Genomic DNA, 22,361 nt, shown 5'->3' with positions numbered 1-22,361 from the left:
ATCCAACCCAGCGTACTCTGGAAGCTCGAATTGAAGATCCCCTGCCGCCGCGTGTAGTCCAAGTGACGAGATTATACTCTCGTCGTGCCACGACGTCTTCACGAAGAACTATCCCGCCACTCCTGCCCTGTGAGCTGACAAAACATCGCCTCAAAGTTTCTTACAGTTTCCTTCTGATCGCAATATTTTGATAATAGCACATCCCCTGTGTGGCCAACGATACCACTTCTCGTAAGAAAGATATACTGCTCGTTCAGCTCGTTATGAATAATCTATAGCAAACATGTTAGCGACTGACCCCGGTAGAGGCGTCACTGATATCGCACCTGCAGCCTCACGTAACAGCTTTCGTTCTTTTGTTGATTGAGTTTCAAAAGGTAGGCATCGTAGATCGTAAGACTGGCTTGATCTACGAAGACATAGTAGTCTGACCCTGCCGCCGGGTCGGCAATCAAGGTGCTGTCCCGAGCGATGGCCTTTCGACGGCGACGGGAACTACTTGGTAAGTAGTCAAAAGCACAGTGTGAGCTTTTCTGGCTAGTAGGCGTCTTTTGGATGAACCTTTCGAAGTCACGGAAGTCAACGCCGTTATTCTGTTCATACTGCCTGTCGAATAACGTACTCCACAAGGGAGTGGGACAAACAAGGGAGTGGGACACTTCCGTCCTACCTACGCGACAATATATAAGAGAAATCAACCACAACGCCTCAAATTAATTCAAACTATTCAGAATCCTCTTCTTCAGAGGTGGACTCAACTTTCTGACACGTACGCGCATTATGGCCGGGCTCCCTGCAGACGCCACAGCGTCGCGCGCGCGTCTCTGTCCTCCTCGTACGGCCACTATGCTGACTCGTTTCTGCCCTTAACTGCTCCGTCGCGTCAATCTGGGGCTTTAAATCCTTTGCCTGATCAATCGTAAGGGACCCTCCTTTCTGTAATTGCTTTCTCTTGGTACGGCGACGGCGGCTAAGGCGGTCATTTGCATCTCGAAGTTCGGCGAGTTCGTGGCGTACAAGGGTCTGCTCGTGCACCATCATCGCGATTCCTTTATTTAGCTGCCGTAGGCTTGCAATTATTGATGTTGGAGAGCTGCCCTGATGTCGTACGATGCGATTCTTGATGTATTCGGTCTGTGATTCCGCCTCAATTGGGTTGTTCGGCGTCTTCGAGACCCAAGGTGGCGGAAGGCCTGCAGATAACTTGGCGGAGTTGGCGTATGAGGCTTTACATCTAGCTGCGAAATAACATTCCGGGTCGTACGGTATTAGGCCAGTCGCTCTAAAGCCTGCCTGTATATTTGACTTGGTAATTGCAGCGTCGTACGCCTTGTAAAAGGCTAGGAGGAAGTCTTCCTTCGCGATGTGGGTAATATGCGCCCGCATGAGACCTTCGATTTCTTTTCCGTACGCCCTTTTAAGAGGTCCAAAGCACCCGACATCGAGAGGCTGGAGCTTATGTGATGAGTGAGCAGGCATACAGAGCGTCACAATGTTCTGTTCCTTGCAGTAGAGCTCGAAATCGACGGAATGGTGGCTCTCGTGGCCGTCGAGGATGAGGAGGAGGTAGGTCCCTTCGTACGACTCTTCGTATGGAAATCGAAGTGTTTAACCCATTCTAGACCTCTCTCGTTTGTCGTCCAGCCGTTCTCTGAAGCGCGATTACCCAGTCGGCCGGTAGAGGGCTATTCGCGGTCCAGGAGTCGAGGTGGACCTTCCCGCGAAGATGATATATGGTGGGATCGAATAGCCGTACGACGCGATACCCTGGATTACTGTAACCCTTCCTGATTGCCTTGTTATACGGTTCTTGGCCTCCCGCGTCGATCGGAGGTCGTAACGACAGTTTCGGCGGAGATCTTGCCCATTGCGAAGCCCGTTTCGTCGAAGTTGTAGATATCGTCATTATGGATCCCGTATTTCGCGACTATGTTTCGTACGAGCGTAAACCACGCGCGATACGCGTCCGGATCCTCGCAGAGGACTCTCTGGTAAAACGCGTACGGAGCTCTGGTCGTCGTCGTACGAAGTTTGAGGCCCAGTTCGTTCCGACGCGTGGCGCGTCGCGTACGCGGAGGAGTCGATCCGCCATTTCTCGAACACCACTAAGTCGCGGTGGAAACGATCGCGAATCAAGGTCAAGTATGTATCGTACGACGCTGTCCTCTTCGTACGAGGTCAAATTCTGGTTATGTGGCCGGAGATCGCGTTTAGCAGGTCGGCCGGCTCGTCGTCGCTGGAGGGTTGCACGGGATACATTATACAATAATGCAGCTTGTCGTACACTTAATTCTGGGTCCGAATGAAGCGCATTAAGCGCTAGAATCAAATCGCTTTCAATTGATTGCCGTCCCATAATTGTTGGTGGAGAAAAAGGGGAAAGAAGGTGGCCTGTACGGAAATGACGGAAAGTGGCTCACTTGCTTGTGTGGCTCACTTGCTTGTGGATTACGTTATAGGTAGTTGTCATAAGCACAGATATAACTATGCTCTGTTAAGCAGTCTCTAAACTAATAGCACGTACCGCTAGCTAGTTTTGAGCCCCTTTCCTTGCCTCCAGCCCCACCTTTATAATTCCACCTCCTATACACCCTCGCTAATAGTCGAAATTTTATTATAACACCACCGCCTCACCACATAACGGATCCCGGAAACCACACGGCATATATACGCGCCATTAGTCATGGTGTCGTTCACCAAGCGGCAAAGTTCTAACGCTTCAAAAAAGGTTCTCAAGCGGGCTACAACCCGTATGGTCAGACACTGCTCTAAACTCTGCACAAAAGCTCGGGCAGGCAAGAAGAGGCTGATATACATGCGCAGATCGCCCGTAGGCTACAAGTGTTCCTGGCCCTCGCGAACTTCAAGATCAATTGCGCATGGGAAGATCCCGACTTCGACGCTGTCGAGGCTAAAGTCAATGAGAAAAGAAAGCAGATGCGGCAAAGGGAGGACTATGTGATCTGCAACTCAAACGCGAGCAGATTCAATCTCTCATACACATCCGAAGTCGACAATACCGTCTGCCCTAGTAATGGGAAGACCAACCATCTCAAGTCGGGCTACATGGGCATGATGGCGCATATGACTTTCGACCATGCCAACGCGTCTAGAAAACGGCAATATTTCACCAATCCCAACGGTCCCGACGTAACGTTTACCATAGCTCCACGACGCCACTCGGTAGAGCTACAGTCGGCCATCCATAGCGCCCCTTTGGACAACCATAACGAACGGTCCGATCGCCCCGACGCCAGTGTTGATACAAACCGGTTATTCCCTCTTTGGGCATCTTCAATGCTTGACGGGAGTCTCGATAGCGCTGATCTCGTCGTGCCATAGTTGAAGGGAACGCCGCGATTTCGGCCAGTGTCACTATTACTTACCTTGCTTCGTCCATCGCTACCGGTATCATATACGTTCCGGTAGTAATATTCACTAGCACACTGCTTTAAGAGCTTGCCGCAGACACGACAGTGCGGCTACTACTTAGGAACATTGGCCTTCGGCGCGCCTATTATCTGAACCTGACAAGGGCCGGACATTTAAGCCTGTATTATTGTAAATTCCGCGCACCAGCGAGCAATCTCACCCATCACTATACGCAGATCGGAAACGAACTTTCAACCCTCACCCGCCGCTATCCTATGAGAGTAGACTGTTGGGGAAAGCTAGATAAGAAAGAGTGAAACATGGTCTGGCTATGACTTTCTGTGTCGGTAGGCGCATGCAAAATGGTGCAATATTACCGATTTCAAATCCGCACCGTCTATTGCTTTCCCGAGCGCGGGAGCCTGGTACCACTGCTGAAGATATGATCCCTATACGTATCAGCCGAAGAACCAGTACTGGGCTGTGTAAGGGACGCTCTCGGCCTGGCCGGCCCCGGTGCAGGGGCCAGCGACACCACCAGCAGTGTAGACGCGGTAGGCCAGGGTCGTGACATGCGAGGAGCCAGTGTCACCAAGCCTTAGCCAGTCGATCGTGCCGGTGCCGGTGATGCCGTTGTCGGCGTCGGCCGGAGCAGCGATGCCGTCGTTCTTCTTGCCAACAAAGAGGGCGTCGCCCATAGTGAACGTGGGAACAGAGCCGGCAAAGTAGTGATGGCCAGCAAAGCGGAGCGGAACCCGGACACCCTCGAGAGTCAGGTCCGCGGCCGCGGGAAAGGGCGCGCTGGGGTCTGCAGCGTAAGGTCGGCCAGCGTCAGCGGCAAGGTTCAGCGGGATAGCGGTGGTGTGCAAGGCCTTAACAGTCAGGGCCGCCCACGCTTCCGTGGAAAGAGCAAGAGGGCCCGAACCGGGAAAGAGAGGGGCAATATCCCAGAGAACAGCGAGAGCACCAGTGGCGGTAGCCTTCGCGCCAGCAGCGGGGCAGGTGTAATTCTGGATACCGTGACCAATAAGCACTGACTTGAAGCCAAGGGGCTCAGGGCCAGCAAGCTCCTTCGATCCTGATTATCAAGTTAGTATAAAGAGACGAGGCGGGGATAAATCGCGTCTAAACTTACCACCATGAACTGGCAGTGTAGGAGTGACAACGGGTGCTGGAGGAGGGTCACTTGGGTCAAGAGGTCCACCAGCGGTGGGAGGCCCGGGAGGCCCGGGAGGCCCAGGCGGGCCAGTGTGGCAATGCCTCCGGATGGAACCGGCATTGACCGTCAGGGCCGAGACGAGGAGGATGGCTATCTGAAGAAGCATGGTCACGCGCTTTTGTTATCCTCGTAGAGCCAGAGGAGGAGATAAGGTTGGCTGGGAGAGGGACCGTTGGGCACTGATTGTATAGGAAGGTAGCAGGAGTTGGAGTCCGGGCCGGGCAGTGCGGGTTAATCAGGCGGGGCGAGGTAGGCCGAAGAATGAGAGGTCGAAAACTAGGGTTATATACAGCTTAGAGGAGCAACAGTTGTTTTGTTTGTTTATTTCTGAACTTGTTTGGTCCAAAAATTTGCGTTCAAGGGGTCCAGCATTGCGAGCTCGTCGACCGCCGCGAGGGCCGGTGGCGGGCACTGGGTGGGATGCTTTCGGAGTCGGGGGCTTATGAAGAGGAAGCGAGACGGTACAAACAGTGAGCACGGACGACTAGGGGAACGACACACGCGTGTGATGCGTTTAGCGCTTGCGGAGTGGCATTGTTAATGACCGTCATTGTTTGTATTTGGAAGTCTGGACAATGCGCCTCATGTTTACCGGTTTGGCAGATTGCCCTCTGTCATGCCACCAACGGCCGCACACTGTGAGCAAACGGCATAATAAGATGCCTCAGGCTCGACAGTGCTGATGCGCGCCCGATATAAACATATCTACCGGTCCCTACCAAGAGTGAGCGCTAGACATTATTGGAACGGAATTCTCTTTGCCAATTCTAGACATGGGACTAGCCTTGTGCGTCGGTGGCCCGATGTTCCTCAGATCAGCCCTGGCCTTCCCTTCATCAACTCTTCGTTTACTCGATCCGCTTGCACGAGTACCTCCTTCCACCAGGAAGCTACCAGATGCCGCGTTGGGGCAGAGCCGGATTAGCTGGAAGCGAGCCAACGTCGCAGGGCACGTCGAGTTCCCCAGCCATGTCCGGAAATTGACCACGAAGCGCCATGAGCACAATACCATCGAGTCGCCATCCACCATTGACGAGCTGAATGATATGCACAAGATCGCACTGGATAAGTCAGCACTCCGCGAATTGCACTGTAACATCGCGCCGGAGCCGAATCCAGCGCGATATTTGGGCATCCGCCCGCTGTCCATCGTCGCTCTCTGGTGTGCCTCCTGACACGGGAGAGCTCACTCAATACGTACTGGTGAGAAAGCGTTCGATAACCCCGTCGCGCACAATGCCATGCGCGGAGAGCATGGCAGCGCTCTGCATCCTCTATGGCAGCAGTGATAAAGCAGTGCTGCCCCGACCGCCACCCAATGTGCCGTCTGTAATCCATCAGCGCTCCAACGGTTATTCTCTTTCCTTCGAGGAGGAAGTCAGGCTCGCCCGGAACTTGGCCTTCCTGGCATATACCCGAGATGATCCGAAGTGCATCCCCGCTGTTTGTGTTGAGCAGGATCATCACCGATGCGCGCTTAATGTGCGTGTGGCCACCAATACCGGGACCATCATGCTCGGGGCAGCAGTTGAAGGGCTGCAGGGGATATTTGATATCATGGCGATGCGTGATGGTACGTGCTGTTCTTTGCTGCGCCGCACGGACCTTGCAATTGCTGATCATTAATCTGTACATAAGAGCAAGAATCGTCGTCCACAACGATGAACAAGATCTTTCTCGCAATTGTGGCGATGTGCTCCCTCGGATCCTGACGCGCCTGGGACTGCAGGGGCGAAAGCAGTTCTCATCCAAGCAGAAGCCACCATTCGTCCAAGCCTTGGAAAATGCATCGACTTTGCTGAATCATTCTAATTGCGCTCAAGCTACTCAACTCGGGCATCACTGCAGAGAAGTGCGCAAGTGTATTACGCAGTGGGGACGGTTCAAGTCCCCAAGCACACTTGCTGATATCATTGTCGCCATCCACAAGCTCCAGAGAGAGGTCGATGTCGTGGAACTCCTCAACGGCGTGACGCACCAGGCACTCCCGAAAGACGCCAAAACAAGCATAGTCAACAAGATAGGCAAGCTCTCACGTTACCACGAAATAGCGCGATACCTGTCTCGACGGTGCATCAAAGACGTGGCATTTCGCCACCTCACAGCTGTTCGGGTCGTATTGCCCGAACATATTGTCGCATGCGAACCCCCGACCCCAGACATGTTCGAAGCTGAAGTAAAGTTCACCGACGTCCTCCGCCAGGCCGGCCTTCCAAATGGCGATGAAAAGAAAACAATCAAGAATCTATTCAGCCTTCTTAAAACCACCCCTGAACAAGCCAGCCAGAACTTCCACACACGAGTATCCAAGACGTCAAGGAAAGCCAAGGTCCACGCGGAGGTTCAGCTGTTGTGCTTCTACGAAATGAACCGCAATGTGATCCCGTTGTTGCCACGGGTGGTGTGTTCAAGCAAAGATGCGTGTTGGATGTGTAATGCGCTGATCGACGCCCACGGAGAGATGTTCACGCCTCGCTGTCACGGTGTCCTGTATCCCGGCTGGAAACAACCTTGTCTACCCGGCTCATCGAGATGGGCCGAAGTTGCGACGGCATTGACGTCCAAATTGCAGCGCACAGTTGCAGAGAGTGTGCAAAGCATACTAAGTTCCGGCCAGAGGCCCGGCTATTGCCCCCCAGGTGAGGCACGCTTTCAGTGCTGAGGTGGTCACTGTCAACTGTGCACTTGCCATTGACCGAGCCTGTCGAAGACGAAGTGCCTGAAGCCTCAACGCCCAGCACTGGGAGGTTATTCGCTAGTCCCTCCGAAATCCCCAGCTCGAGCCCGACTGGTAGCGGATCGTGCGCAGAGCAAGTCGACGAGCTGCCGTAACTGAACCTAGAGATAACGTCACGCTTCAGCCCTACCAACAGTACCGTTACCAACCAACTACACGCGACTACAGCGTCTGTGGCTTCAAGCCGGCGGCTTGGCAGTCTTGTTAGAGCCTCCTCATGATGGCAGATTGCAGAATGATTCTGCTGGGGAGAGGCAAAACTCTGACATGGGCAAAGAACCAAGATTAAGTTACACGATAACATATACTGGCAACGACAATACAGCCTTCGTAGAGGATGTCACGAAGCCTTTGAGCGGGCCAGCCCTTATGATCTTGGATCAGAGATTGGCGCAGGGCACCAATCTCGATATGGAGGAGGACGAGTCTGGAATCATTCGACTGGGTCTCAGTAGTGGCGAAACTGTACAGATCCAAAGACATTCCGGACCTTGATCACGGCACGCACGCCCTGGCCTCAGCACCATCCATGCACCTCGAGCCAGCTAACTTATGACACGTGAAGCGTGGAGGACCAATGAGAGGAGGAGCTTGTAGATGAGCAAGTGAGTCGTGCACTGGCGCCTACGTCGGGCGCCATGCAACACCGCGCCTTCGGCGCCAACCCCTGTGCTCAATCGCCCAATCACCGCCCTAGGATTATGGTCCGTGGGCTCAAATTCGCTAGAATGAGACGGACCTGCTACGTGCACAGACCTTTCGTAGGACATGACATGTTCAGGGCGAGAATGAGCAAGACTTCACGGTGTGCACGGATGCCGTTGGAAATGTGGGGCGTGTGGGCTTCTTGGTTTTCACTTAAAACCGCCCTGGAATAATACAGTAGTGAAGGAAAGGACTGATGTTTGTCCTCAGGAACTGTAGTGATTCTTACAGATTTAATAGAGAATCGGGCATGTCTTCGCGCTGCTAAAGTACTGGGTCCTGTTTGAGAAACTCGCCGCCAGTACAAGACCTTGTAGCTCATGCGCTGAGGAAGAAACTGGCACTTCTGCATAAAGAACCACTTCAAATATATGCAGGCGCGGACGATAGAGCCCATCCACAGTCAGATAGGGGATCTCTCAGGAAACCGCTGCCATGCCGCGAACCTATGGAGGAGAGGACTGTCATCAGCGCGCACCTCCAAGCGTTCTTCCAATAGCTCGCCGTCTCCGAGTTGCCAACACAGGTGCAGCTCTGAGCTACGGACTGAGCATCCCCATCGAGCAAGGCGCATTTGACGAAAACAGTGCTGCCGCATCGCAAGTGCACCTCGCTGGCGCGTGACCTAGGGAGGTGGTATGTTATTGTATTGGAATGATGGCGCCCCTGCACGCCGCCACGGCGCAGTTTGAAAGCTTCCAGCCCCACAAAGGAAATCAGATTCGCCGCCGAGGAGGACCGCCTCCTTCCTGATGGCCAGATAAGGGATCATAAGGATCGGCCCATCGATCGAGCGATCGAAACGCCTATGAGCTAGCGCACGCGGCGTGGCGACCCACGGCATCGCCCGCCGCTCCAGCCGACATGAAGGGGGCCTAGACAAGGTCCACCATTGCCCCTCCTCCAGGTCCACGCAGAGAAGGACATCCAGACGTGGTGGCCAGGTGGACACGCACCTTCCGCAAGTCGCGGAGTGGCCCAAGGTAACAAGCCGGGACCTCTAGGGGGCCCGATCCTCTTTGCCCTCCAAGTGCTTCTGCGTCTCAACAATGTGCGACAACGAAGAAGATATCGCAACAAGGTCGCGCAACTTCTCGCCACGAATGCAATGATCCCAGCGACTACAACCAGGCGCCATTTGGGAAGAATTGCGATCCTGGGGGCGATGACAACTGATACAAAGCATGGCAAGTCTCAACGATTGGGCGGCAGAGTGGGCACACGACCAATGACCAGGAATAAGGCCCTACCCATCGACAACGTGGGGTTCAACAGAACCTGTGGCGGACATCGGAGCGCCCGAGGAAGGGAAAAGACCACCGAGTTGGTCGAGTGGATTGGGGACCTCTAGATGACACTGATGACAGCACCTGCAGAGAAGGGCTATAATCAAAGGCCTGAGCCAACAGGGCTTGATTTGGGCAGGGCTCCCGCACAAGCAAAGACCAGCAAATCCCCGGAGCGCGTCCAGCATCCATGCCAAGATGTGCCTGTGATTTGTCACTGCAATTCAACGACAGAAGGTTCACTTCGTGTAGTTTGTGTAGTTTGTGTAGTTTGTGTAGTTTGTGTAGTTTGTGTAGTTTGTGTAGTTTGTGTAGTTTGTGTAGTTTGTGTGGTTTGTGTGGTTTGTGTGGTTTGTGTGGTTGGTCTCAAGTGCACATTGACATGATCCCTACCGGCCCACCTCTCCACAGCCCAGGAATAGAGCCCTAATGCAAGCTTGGCCACGCAGATGTCATATTGTTATTCATCCTGAGAACGTCCGCGAAATCATTTGCGAATCGAGACTTTGAGAACTCAACTTTTTCCTTCTATGTCAAGACGCAGACAGTCCGTCTTCCTGATCACGGCCGTTAATCTATCTCTAAAGGATGCACGAAGCAGATTGTCGTAAACAAAAGATAGGCGCTCCGGCCGAAAGATTTTAGTTCATGCCCGAAAGGCATCAGAGGGGATGAACAATCAAGGCGGTATCGACCCTCCGCTCAGTCGTCGACACCCAGTTAGCAACATTTCCCCGCCTCTCTTAGGTCAATCTGGAGACTTCATCTTTATGAACGAGCTCAAGACCGAATCAGTACATGCCAACGCATCCGCTGGTATACCGTATGTCCATCCGCGCTGTGTCACATTCACGAACTCCGCTCAGAGGCAAACCTATCTTCAACGGACAAGCTCGCAATGGCATCACGATATCGCCCTCCGAGACACGTTCGACGAGTTCTGGATTGCGCCTAAGAAGGGCAAGAGCAGCTGGATCGCTCTGTGCACTCTTCCAGAGCGAGGAATTCGCAGTATCCCTGACTTGGATAACGAGAAATGGCATGGGTTTGCCCTGTTGATAACCAAAAGCCCAGGCCAAAATGGGAAACATGTTGTTATCTGGGACTGTACCAGGCACTCAAGACTAGATAACTCTCGCTCGTTGTCACGATCAGCTGCTATCAACAGACTTACCTCGCTTCCGCGAGGTTTCCTTCTATTTATGCAAAAGAAGAGCCGAGGTTTCAGGCTGTGGCACCATACAGACATGACTTGGAGACAATCGACAGTCCTGGCGATATACTGATACGAAAGATAGAAGACTGGTGTTCATATGGGGATGCACCTTATATGGGAGAAGCAGATGCTCGATTTAAGGATTGTGTCGAGTTGGGTGCGTGATAATGGTAGTCTTGCCGGATCATTGGCCATACGCAGAAAGGCGAACGTGGCAGCCAACACAATATTACCAAAGATATTGCGATCAATGACGTCAGTCACTCTGAAGAAACTCTCCTGCTTTAAAACCAAGTCATCTCGAATTCAAAGTGTAGATGGTTTATGGTGAAGCATATCACGTGCCAGCAAGAGCAAGCCATTGCTTCTGCTGGAGAGAGAGAATATTCGCGCAGCAATCGCTTGTGCTCGAGACCTCATGGATCGCAATCCAGCAAGGTCATGCGAGCTGAAGCTGTCCGCCAGCGTCGACGTCGAAAAGACGTCCTCGATCTCTGAAGTGGCGGTTGGCCAAAGCGGCAGAGTTTGAGACGGCAGTGCTGCTATTGCGAACAATGGAATTGACTTGTAGTGTTGTTCTATCTATCTCTTGGAAGCACCCTGCAGTGAATCTTTTTGGTGGCTGCACTAGTGCAGCTTGCTTAAGTATGATTGCGAAATTGGTCTTGTCTTGCCAGCGCCAGGCTTTGTCCATATTAACAAGACCGGGCGTCCTAGTGAAGTCAGCACCGCATGTATCTGGCTTTTTTCAATCCAGAGCGGCATTGCAAATAATCTCTGGTAGCTTCAGGGTTCAACTACGTTGCAGCGACACCTTTTGGTGCTATCACAGTTGTGCTTGGCGACAAAGGGTTCGTTGCGATGTCACACACATCCTAAAAAGGCCTCATCGCAGTGAATATTGTTTGCGAGGTCCCATGAGGCCCGCATGATGTCAGCGTTCGTGAGCGATGCACTTCGAGATCCGGCGAAGGATGGAGAGACTGGAACCTTGGCAGACCTGTATTGATTGTGGACCACTAGGCCATCAGCCACCGCTTTCCTCGTCAATGGCGGTGATAAGGATGTCGTCAAACGTACGTATGCCCTTGTCTGAGGTGCATGAACCACAATTACCACTCGTAAAGTCTTTGTTCATATATCTTTGACACATCCAGCATTAAAACACAACTGCCAAGACATGAGTGAGGACAGTCATACATAATCACATCCATCAAGACTATATTAAACTGTGGACAATAAAACCACGGCCCGTTTTGTGAGCTTTGCGAATTGTACATGAGCTGCGCTAGGGACTACGCATAATTTTCACAAATCTGAACCTTGTATGAAGCTGCACTCGGAAACGCAGCCGGCGAAGGAATTAAATGAAGTTCCGCGGCTAATGTGAGATAAGACAAGGGCTTCCTCTCACTGTCCCTGGTCATTTTAGCATAGTATCCTTCTGCCGGCGGGTAATGCAGGCACCATCTTTTTCCAGTAACTTCGCAGAAATGCATTTCCACCGGCACTCCTCCTGGCGCCTTCTCTTCCAACCACGCTAACCTTCGCGAATTTCCCAAGTGTTGTGCGCCATTATCCAGAATTTTCTATGGATACTGTTCCGAGCTCAGTCGAAGTTGCTCGTGGGTTCGTGCGGAAAAGACGTACGTCATCGCCTACCAATTGGTAGGCTTGGCCTTGACCCGCATAGACACTTGTGCCTTATCGTCGTCCTTATAGTTCTTTTCTCCTCCAATGATAGCCGGGTCCTGCTTAGAGTGTGTAACAACCAGCCCATATGCGCTTGGGTCCCTGGCAGCCCTCGCAGCGACGTAAATCTGAGCTATGCCTATCCCCGAGACAGCTCCGAGATAACAGAGAGCACTGTCCTGAAGCCCAGCGGCACATATCAGCCACAACGTCCATGCCAGTATGCTAAAGATTGCGATGGCGAAGTTCTGCCCCCGTGGTTGTAAGTTGGGAGCGGTTGCTGCAGACTCCGGATCCCAGGCCCCGGCTTTGCATTGCAGCACAAGTACGTGCTCTGCATCGCTTACTCAGTTAGAGACAACACCTTATCGCGGCTCAGCACATGGGCCGCCCACTTTTCGTCCTTCCTCTGTTGCAATGCTCTGGTGCCTAGCGCAAGTGCAGTGCCGTACGCTGTAAGGTACAAGACGGATCTGTCGTGATACGTGATCCACGGAAGCGCAGCGATAACAAACTGAATCGCTATGGTGATCCAGCTTAACCACCAGACGCAGTCGCGGACAATATGAGTGTCCGGTTCGAGTTGGAATCTGTCCGTCCGAGGTGAATACGGCAGAGTTGTTACGTCCCCGGCGTCTGTAGGGTACTTTTTCTCATGGTGACGGGGGAACCTGCCGAGATCTTTGAATTTGAATTGGAACTCGAATTCTGGCATCAGTCGCGGGAACACCAACGAAATGGCTAGACCGATGCTGCCATGATATAACCAGCCAAAGGAGAAGGCCACCGGCGCCTGTGAAAAGCTGCACCCGCGAGCCGATGGCCAAGGACTGCGAGCTGAGCGAGTGCTTGTGGAATGATATATATCCCATCGAAGGAAAGTATAAATGCTACAAATAGCGCAGGACGGACCCAGTCGGGGAGCGGAGCGGCGGAAATGATGGTTGCTGATGCCATGGTAGGTTCTTGGTGTTTTGCAGATGAATAGTGTTGACTTCTGTAAGCAAGATGGGGACGTCGGAAGGGGAATAACAAGGTCTTATTTCACTTCGTCTTGGAGGGTTGCGTGGCAGTGCCACTAGTCGCCCAGGTCGCATAATGTATTGTGTAGTGCCTTGTCTGGTCTCGGTGCAAGAATGCCTTGCGACCGAGATTCCCGACATCTTGACTCGAGCGCGCTGGCTCCATCCCGTTTCTATTCATGTGCGAAAAGCTGTGCTGAGTGGGCATGAAAACATGTGGGCCATAGCATACAGGCGGTGTGTGGGTCGGTGTGTGGGTCGGGATTACGAACAAACACAAACAAACACGAAAAACACGAACAAACCCAGATAGCCCCGCGCTCGTCTCAGGACGTGGGTCCGTGACGAACGAAGCCAGGCATCAGCCGGTTCATGTCCCACGGGGTATTGGGCGGGGCGGTTCTCTGGTTTGTCAGGACTGACGTTGCAGTAGTTGCATAAGATGAATAAGGCCGTGGAGCGAGTCAAATAACCTGGAAGGGTGGGATGGATTCGTCCTTGGAAGTGCCCGACATGTTGAACGTGGGCAGCGGCAGGGCAGCTTTTCTAGCCTGGAGGGCGGAAGGACGGCGGACACTCTCGAGCTGACAGATCATTTGGAAGTCTCCTTTCAGCTGGATAATGCTATGATCCGAGACGGCCTGGGCAAGATGGACTGTACGGCGAGCGCCAAAGCGTCGTCCTAGACTGTAATTTCGCTTCATTTCCGTTCGAACAAGCTGGTTGCGGTATGTTGGCTATTAAGATTAACTTATACTCTGTGCGAAATTTGTAGGGGCTATCACGAAGCACCGTTGGAAAGGACGAAGGTGAATTACAGTAGTATTTCCTGCTTCGCTGCTTGAACACAACCTTCCGGGTCGACCCCATTCATCCGCCCCCGCCCGACTCGCGACGTGCAGTCTCCTCGCCACGTTTGTCCGTCAAACTGGTTAAACAACCTAGGCTTCGGCATGGCATCCACCGGTGCATGAACACTCCTCGCGCCTTAGGCTTTCGTTATTCACCATGCCCCTGCTGTGGTGCCGGTATCTGGAACTTCGCGCTCCTGCTTTCTGCCCACTGACACGGACCGGTTGCCGCTTAGGATATCGCTACTATTTCTCTGTGGACCTCCTCACTGACGGATAAATGACCTACTTTTTGATAGTTTGAAAACATTCTGCCCGCCAGGTCGAGACGGTGCGGAGGGCAGGGGCACTTCAGCGGGCTGCGCACGTGTAGGTAAGAGATAAGGCAGTATTCATCACTATACTAAGGCGTGGCGCGGCGTAAAGCTTCGGCTTTCTCCGGTCAGCACAGTGAGGTCCCCTATTTAGGAGACAGAAAGCGCCGACACGGGTGCCCTAGAAAGTGTAGGGTTGTCGTCAGCCATTTTCTCGCACTTAGGCACAGCCTGGGGTGGGTGCGCATCTGGGCCTCGCTCTCCTCTAAGCCATGTATATCCACGGAGTACTTCCCAGTCGTAAACGTCACGGGGATTGTGGCCGTGCTACAGACGCACTGCGGGCAGACTCTGAGGCCGTCTGTCGGAAGCTGGATCTTGTATGACACGTGAAGCGTGGAGGACCAATGAGAGGAGGAGCTTGTAGATGAGCAAGTAGTCGTGCACTGGCGCCTACGTCAGGCGCCATGCAACACCGCGCCTGGCCGCCCTGCTTCAGCGCAACATCTACACCGTACATGCCGTGGTCGGCCGGTTTATGGACTTTTGTATTGCCATCAACATCGATCGCGACGCCGGCAGCATGTCGTGGTCCTACGAAAGGCTTTCGCGCATAGCAGATCAGTCTCACAGCAGGCCCTTTTCCGTCAAGTTTCGATCCACTCTCAAGTAAATACACCCTACCTATGATCAAGAATGCACAATCCAGTCATGTTTAGTAGGCCGCATAGAGGATCGTGCCAATACATTTCACACGCTCTCTTACCGCGAGCTCACGGACAAGGTTAGTGCGCAGCCAAACAGGACTCTGCTGCTGTACTTCGCAGCCATGCTGGCCATTGGCCCCAATTAGGCGAGATAGAGGGCGTCAGGGGTGGATGATCGATGAGATATGGAGCCATACTAAGGCTTGTCCATGTATATATATAGGCAAGTAGTCCGGGTGCATCACAGCTATATCAGCCGCCATGCAGCACCGCGCGCCTGAGGTGCCAATCTTCAATGTGAGCACTTCTGCCATCCCTAATAGCTTCTGCTGCTACCCCCGATAACAGGCGCTTTACTCACATTATAGCCCGAAGGTACACGACCATATTAAACGGCAGCTTAATTATAGCTCGCTGTTTGGGCCCATCTTCAACTCCACCGGTCCAAAACACTGCGAGTGCTGCGTCTCCAAATCTGTAATTGGTGCCCAGAAGGGTGGTACCCATATGTGCGTGCCTTTTCGCCAAGGGTGTGCCACGGACTTTGTCTTCCTGCCCCGCAGGAGGGATCATCGACAGCTATCTGGCCGTCTTTCTAAGCGAGGGCAAGTGTGTCTGACAGGGCATTCCCTGTTGCCAAGTCTTTAGGTTCTGAACCATGGGCTTCAACCTGGCCACCAGGGTCTTGTATCGTATCGCCGTCGCCAGACAGCGGTAATCTGCCTGGGGCGGGTGGCTATTAACTGTCCTTAATAACAAATGTAGTGTCTGAACGAAGGGGAACACAATATGCTAGGTGTATCTCTGTTTTACTCGTATGACTAGTTAGCTACGACGGCTTTCACCTTACAGGTTATAGGTTATTGTATTCCTGGGACAGATCATTACGCGTCGCAGAACCCGATTCCGCTTTGGGAATGAAGAAACCCGTCGATCTGTCCGAACGCGTTCTTAACGACAGCATCCATGTGTACATCGAATCGGCCTCCTTTGCGGACAACCTCGCCAACCTGGCCACCAATTTCCCCAGGGTTGGGTTGGATTGACCAGAGCACCGTCGACGTGCCAATCGGACAAACATTGAAGATGCCGCTCGTCGACGGCTGGCACAAGCATAAGCTCAATTCACAGCGATACCCAGTCAGCCGTTAGGATGAGACCAATCTCAACGTGACTATGGATGGCTTGCACAATCAAGGCTGCGTGGAATGGGTGGACGAAGTATCTCCATTTTCACACCTCGTCTTCGTGCTGTGGCGAACCGTACACGGCAAGGAGCAGGGCCTCACGGTCGTTGACTGGATAGCCTTGAACCGCATGATTGTACCTGACAATTACACCTCGCCTTCCCCAGGCAGCTGTACGCCTTAGAACCGTACCTGGCGTATCAGGCTCCTTGCACACCCTCCTGCCCTACTATGCTTAACTGGTGGAACCTTTGCAGAAACACAAAACTGTCCTACTCGCCACTGGCCGCAAATCCGGCCAGTTGGACAACCTCAGAAGGTCAAGCCTACCACCGCTCAACCTACTACGAGCCGAACTAGGCCGAGCGTCAGAGCTTCGCCGTGGCTAGACACGCAATTTGCAATAAGACCACTCTATATCATCATGACTAGGATAAGCGTCTGTTCCCGTGTGGGCAGCACGTCGCCTCCGCACCATCATTCAGTTCGCCGCCTTGTCGACGATTGTGCTGACCGATCACGACGCCATCAAGGACATTGTCAACCAGACTAATTTGCGCGCGGCCTCGACATACCGAGGCAATCGTAGATAGACGAACACATCCATATACCTGTCTCATTTCCGGTTCAAGGTGTCCTTTGGCCCCGACAGGCTCAACAACGTGCCAGGCGCCTTGAGTCGGCTGCGGGCGGTCCGGAACGAGGAGGACATCACCACTGGCGCACTCAAGGGATCTCGGGAGCCAGTCATTCTGGATGAGGTGTGATTCACCGCCTCTGAAGCCATTATGGATCCTAGCCTCTACAAGAGTTCATCCAGGGGTATCGCGAGTACTTGGTGTACTCCGAGATTATGGCTGCCATTCGTAGCTTCGACCACCTGGCAGACAATGAGGCGGTTTTCAACTTTTCGCGCCGCGGCCATCCCTTGAGGTTGACCACAATGGCGTCCTGTATCATATCGACAGAATTAATGATGCGCGTACAAAAGCCTTCCGTAGGACATAACATGTCCCACGTCAGAACGGGCGAGACTTCGTGATATGCAGCGGAGCTGCTTCTGGCATTATAATCATAAAAAGAACTATCTCGGGTCGACCTCTCATATTCCCTCTATCTGGATCCAGGCACCATCATACTTCAGCCGCCGACCTCCATAAGGGGGGACTGGCTTCCTCATACACTTCATCACCGATGTGATCGGGGAGTCCGCCTCGCCCCTCGAGGTCAGAAAGAAGCTCTATGCTAGCGTCGGTACCTGAAGCGCCGGCCATCCGGTTCCGCGATCGTGTACCTCCGACAGGAAGTGATCTACTGGGTCGTCCACGCCCAGTCCCACAGAAAGCTCGCCGTTGTCATACACGTTCGATTTCGTGAGCTTCTCAGCGCATAGCAGAGCTGACATAAGCGCGGAGAGGTCCTCGGCGAGGGGTCTTTCATAGATATGGCGACAGCTGTCAAGTCCTCGAAAGCTTGTCCGCATGGCGGATTATAGAACGTGGTGCTCATCGTTTTGGTCTCCAGGTTCTGATGATCCCGGGATATTGCAGTTGCGTGGCCGCAAGAAGGCGTGCAACCGCGCCTGGGAAGCTCCAGAGCTAGCTGGAGCTGTTTCTGGTCAAAGGAAGGTAACTCAAGAGGCCAAGCAGGCAATATTCAAGTGAGCATAGTCGAAGGCTTCCATATACCCTATCAGCTGGATCACGGCGGCGGAGACCACCAGAATGTGCATGAATGAGTGAGAGCTGCATATGTCGAACCCCCCAGGCCACCAACTTTCGGGAAACCTCATCTTTCGAGCCAGGTCCCTTAGGATTAATCTTTCTCCTGTATAGACGAAATGGGGAACTCACTGCATACAGCACTGTTCCAGATAGAAGGCAGCCTATCTTTGCCACCAGAGTATAAGTGAGCGCTTTTTTGTTCATCAGGTCTAGCCCAAATATATCGAGCCCCTTAATCAAGGGCGCTAGAACGGACATGCCCGTTGCTACGAACACCAGTGTTCGTATGGAGCGATACTTGTGGCTCTGGAGCTTGGGATGGATGTTCGTAATAATGGTCAATACGCCAAAACCCCCAATCTATTGACCAACGAAGACAGTATTAGATCCCAGTCCTGGCATAGAAAAGGCCTAGCTTGGGGAGATCAACTAACCATAGACCAATAAATATTGCGTAGTGTAGTCTCACACCAAAAGATTATGTGCACTCCCAACATAATATCACCGACTATAAAGATCCTTATACCGAGCATATCCAGTCGGTGGCAGAGATGGTCCACCGCGTAAGAGTGGTTCATCAAGGTATGATAAAGAGCCGAAAATGTAAAGCAAATTGTCGCCGTAAGCATAAAGGACGAGAAAGCAACAAGATCGGTATTAGTGACTCGGGGACTTTTACCTGCAAGGTGCTGCAAGATATAGCATTCGCCGAGGAGGAAGACGACCGCCGGAACAAGATGAGAATATATATTAACCGTCTCGTTGTGGATGTACCACCAACTGCGGAACGAGGCGGGAAAGGAGCCCGATATTGGCCGGTAGCCGTGAAGGATCCACTGATTGTTCTCATGCTGAAACCATTCTGGCATCTCGTCAAACGAGAGAAGAGCCGGGCGTCCTGCCTCACCGGACCCGGATGCGCCGTCTTCCATTCCCCACCCTTTGCGCGCCACTGACTCCTTGGAAGGTACTCGGAGACGGCGTGTGGGCGCCATTTACTCTCGCGCCTGGTGATGTATAATTTCTGAAGGCCGAGATTTGAGAGTGGGTAGGAGTTGAAGAATTGCGTTGTCTCTTTGCCGCGTAGTCTTTTTGTGAAGTTAGGCCGCGGCTCTTCTCTTCGATCGTTTATGCCTGGTCAGCGCCAACCTCGCTTCGCTGGTTGCATGGGCTCACTCATACCTCTTCGAAAACGTGGCCGGATGGACTTTTCATCAATAAATGTCTGAAACATCCTAGTCTCCGATGCGCGCCCCTCGGCTCAGGCCTTTTGTCAAACAGCTGCACAAGTTGCAGTCCTCTGGAGGAGCACGGGGAGGAGCACGGGGAGGAGAACTGCCCGAATATGCCTGCGACAGCGAGCATTATGAATACAGTGATGTCTGGCATTGCTAATGCCTGTGAAAAAATATGCTTCCCTTTCCAAGTGTCGGCGAGCAAGCAGACTCAACGACCAACACGGTGAGCGTGGTAGTTTGTTGTGCTACACCCGCCACTTGCGAAATAACAAACTCAATGGATGTCTTGTCTGCTAGCAAGGAAACAGTTTGGCAACCCACAGAATTGATAAAAGCGCTAAGCCGGCAGCCTACGTAGGAGCGAGAAGGACGTCGAAGTGTGCACCGGCGACATTGTGATATGTGGCGCATATAAGACCCTGGGAGTTGAGGAGATGCCGGGGTGAAATATGTCAGTAGGCCCGCCCGCCAAAGACTGTAATAACTAGTCGGTTTCTAGGGTAAGTCAGAAACTAGGGCCAGAGCGTTAGATGTGCACATTCTCCATCAAACCTTTTGATGTTGCCCTTCACATAGGCTGAGACAAACAGGACTGCCAGACTCAAATACACAGCTGTATACACCGCACTGAGTGCCATACTACCATCGTATAATGACAGCATCCAAGTGCAACCGCGTCAATCTTCTCCGGAAGGTGTGTGGCGTCCTTGCGTCTCGTTGATCTACGGCCCTGCGGCTGCCAACGTAATGTTTAATAGCTCTGGTAAATCGCAGCTCCAAGGGGACTGAAATCATGTGACGTTAATATATGCTAACGTTATATGGCATCTTTTCCACGATGTCCGCAAGTTATTCACCATGTTGATTTCTCGCAGTAATACGCCTTTCGTTGCACTACTACTCTATTCTACAACCCAAACCAAGCCGTTCGAGACGGGAAAGTCTTTACTCCCGTTCTTGGACTGATATCATTATCAATTTTAATCTAATGTGTGGGATTCCCACGCAGGTTGCGTCGATGGGGTGAAAGAGGATAGCTCCAGGTTTAAGAAGTCTGCGATTTCTCATCTTAATTTCGTCACGTGGTAAATTTACAGTTGTTTCGGTTTCTAGCTCTACTAGTTCGCGGATAATCTCTATAACTTGAGCAACAAGAGCGCTCTTATCCTCGGCGACGTCCAGGTCTACGCCTTGCTTCTTAAGCTTAAGGACATTTTGGATTGTATGATCCAGGAACGCACACTTCGAACCCTTACCCTTCTCAACCCTCGACTGCATCTTTTGCGCCGAAGTCAGAGACGCAAACATGTCGATGCATTTCTGTAGTCCTGAGACGAAGCGCCCGCGACCGGGCGGCCTATCCGCGCACTCCATGAGCGGCGTGTCCTCGACCGCTTCGACGCCGATACCGTAGTGGCTGTACCACGCGTCCGAGTCATCGTGGATATCGAAAAAGATCTTGGCCAACGCGGAAGACCCGAGGGCGGTCTTGAGCGTCGAGGGCGCCTCTGACCGCGTTCAGACCGGTCGAAGATGGTGAAGAGCGAGACAGTGTCGTGTCATGACAGGTGGACCTCTTCGAGATCTGCGGATAAGCAGGCCCTGGCGCGTCTCGAGACAGCTCTCACGCTTGCAGGAAGGAGATGAGTGACTCGATCAAGTCGACCATACAGGAGGAGCCGTCTGATGAAGACACTAGAGCGATCTGTCATGATTTGTCGTACTACTGATGAAAGGAGGGATGTTCCAAAGGTTGCTATTGGGCATAACAGTGGAAGACAAAAATGCCCTCCTACGCGGTGAAGCATTTGATAGTCCATCTCAATCAAATGTTCCCAGCGCTGAGCACAATATGTCCGAGATGCTGCCTATCCTCCAGTCACGGCAACAGGTTTTGGGACAGTCGTTGGGTAACACAAACTTTCGGATAACAGACTCCACTTGAGGCTGAAGGCTGAAACACCTTGAGCGCTCTTCTGCCTGCACCCATGATGCTCGTCCGACCTAGTACTTTCTTGGCGAAAAATCATGACCACCACTGAACAAGGAGCTATACCAGTATATTGTGATATCCGCATGCGTGCCTTTTTTGAGGCCGCATTCACCACTCAGACATGTGGCAGGTCAGGTAAATAGGTCGTAACGAAACACTAAGGGTCTGCAACACTTTCGCATAGCACGGCGGAAGCCTTTGGTCGTCGAGCCGCGTACGAACTCGCGGTCGCTGTCTTATGCTAATGAGTAGTGGTTGCGACTCTCCCTGACCAGTGTGACGACCAGCTGGGATCCCCGTTTGCACAGACCAGGCCGTACAATCTCAAGGTGCTCGCAGACTGGATGGAAAAAGTGGAGATGTCGGTGGATTCAATAGCGACAGGATATGTGGAGGCGCCTACACTTTGCCGCTCACGTCAGTTTGGACCAACCAAATTGTCGTTATGTCAACATCCCCTAGTGATGGTTTTTGGTTCGTTGGCACGGTTTCTGGTACACATCATCTTCGACCATACATAAGTAGTGCAAGACCCTATCCTGTAATCGACCCAGTTCGAGGAGAACCCACGACACACAGTTTCGGCAGGCACGATCACGTGTATATATGGAAATCTAAATAACTAGCTCCAAAAACAAAATCCCTCGATTCATTCGCCATCATAGCCTCCTTTCCACGTGGCGGCGATGAAATTACCTTGGCTATCTATTTTAGGCATTGTCACTCAGGAGGTACTGTCCTTCGGTTTGCAAGCACTCAGGGAGTTGACCGTAGGTCGACAATATCTGGAGAAATCCACACCTGAGAGTGGACCGAAATTCGTGGGGACAAGTCGTGGAATGAGACATATCTGCTACGTGCACAGACCGTTGGTACGACATATGTCCTACACGAGAATGAGAGGGACGTCAAGGGGTGCACTGTCGTCCCGTACAAATTGACTCAATTATGGCGAAGGAAAGAAGGTAAAATTAACCCCCTAGGATAAATGTTGGGAAGCAGTAGAATAGGGCAGGATTGCTCACAGGAGTTGATCAAGGCGTTTCAGACGAGATGCCCTTCACATCATAGGTCGCAAGGGACAAGGAAATTGTGAAT

At 52.5% G+C, this 22,361-nt stretch overlaps 7 protein-coding genes across 7 annotated transcripts; 3 read left to right on the top strand and 4 right to left on the bottom strand.

Moving 5' to 3' along the window:
- The first annotated feature begins 2,599 nt into the window (after positions 1-2,599).
- B0I36DRAFT_340928 (uncharacterized protein) lies at positions 2,600-3,702 on the top strand. Its single transcript, XM_046155980.1, has 2 exons — positions 2,600-2,755; positions 2,824-3,702. The coding sequence occupies exons 1-2, from the start codon at positions 2,684-2,686 to the stop codon at positions 3,340-3,342; spliced, it is 591 nt and encodes a 196-aa protein (XP_046004253.1). The 5' UTR covers positions 2,600-2,683; the 3' UTR covers positions 3,343-3,702.
- A 128-nt stretch (positions 3,703-3,830) lies between these two features.
- B0I36DRAFT_223098 (uncharacterized protein) lies at positions 3,831-4,535 on the bottom strand (the record flags this gene model as incomplete). The annotated part of the gene is made up of 2 exons (XM_046149040.1): positions 3,831-4,450; positions 4,508-4,535. Coding segments are annotated over 2 exons (648 nt in total), but the record flags the coding sequence as incomplete, so codon positions are not given.
- Positions 4,536-5,364: 829 nt separating this feature from the next.
- On the top strand, positions 5,365-7,880 carry B0I36DRAFT_400502 (uncharacterized protein; the record flags this gene model as incomplete). Its single annotated transcript, XM_046161677.1, has 3 exons — positions 5,365-5,683; positions 6,232-7,230; positions 7,465-7,880. The coding sequence occupies 3 exons, from the start codon at positions 5,365-5,367 to the stop codon at positions 7,821-7,823; spliced, it is 1,677 nt and encodes a 558-aa protein (XP_046004251.1). The 3' UTR covers positions 7,824-7,880.
- Positions 7,881-12,193: 4,313 nt separating this feature from the next.
- B0I36DRAFT_400501 (uncharacterized protein) lies at positions 12,194-12,942 on the bottom strand (the record flags this gene model as incomplete). Its single annotated transcript, XM_046161676.1, has 2 exons — positions 12,194-12,452; positions 12,575-12,942. The coding sequence occupies 2 exons, from the start codon at positions 12,940-12,942 to the stop codon at positions 12,194-12,196; spliced, it is 627 nt and encodes a 208-aa protein (XP_046004250.1).
- A 771-nt stretch (positions 12,943-13,713) lies between these two features.
- Positions 13,714-15,245, bottom strand: B0I36DRAFT_356387 (uncharacterized protein; the record flags this gene model as incomplete). Its single annotated transcript, XM_046157625.1, has 3 exons — positions 13,714-13,986; positions 14,390-14,459; positions 15,181-15,245. 3 exons carry the CDS (start codon positions 15,243-15,245, stop codon positions 13,714-13,716), a joined length of 408 nt encoding a protein of 135 aa, XP_046004249.1.
- A 2,696-nt stretch (positions 15,246-17,941) lies between these two features.
- B0I36DRAFT_257014 (hemolysin-III related-domain-containing protein) lies at positions 17,942-19,027 on the bottom strand (the record flags this gene model as incomplete). Its single annotated transcript, XM_046150992.1, has 3 exons — positions 17,942-18,100; positions 18,162-18,392; positions 18,467-19,027. 3 exons carry the CDS (start codon positions 19,025-19,027, stop codon positions 17,942-17,944), a joined length of 951 nt encoding a protein of 316 aa, XP_046004248.1.
- Positions 19,028-21,891: 2,864 nt separating this feature from the next.
- Positions 21,892-22,258, top strand: B0I36DRAFT_55499 (uncharacterized protein). The gene has a single exon (XM_046163019.1). It carries the CDS (start codon positions 21,950-21,952, stop codon positions 22,202-22,204), a length of 255 nt encoding a protein of 84 aa, XP_046004247.1. The 5' UTR covers positions 21,892-21,949; the 3' UTR covers positions 22,205-22,258.
- Positions 22,259-22,361: the final 103 nt, after the last annotated feature.

Source organism: Microdochium trichocladiopsis (genome assembly GCF_020744255.1).
Source record: "Microdochium trichocladiopsis strain MPI-CAGE-CH-0230 chromosome Unknown B0I36scaffold_16, whole genome shotgun sequence".
Lineage (NCBI taxonomy): Eukaryota > Fungi > Ascomycota > Sordariomycetes > Xylariales > Microdochiaceae > Microdochium > Microdochium trichocladiopsis.
Note: the sequence above shows the minus strand (reverse complement) of the source record. Positions and strands in the feature narration are given on the sequence as shown.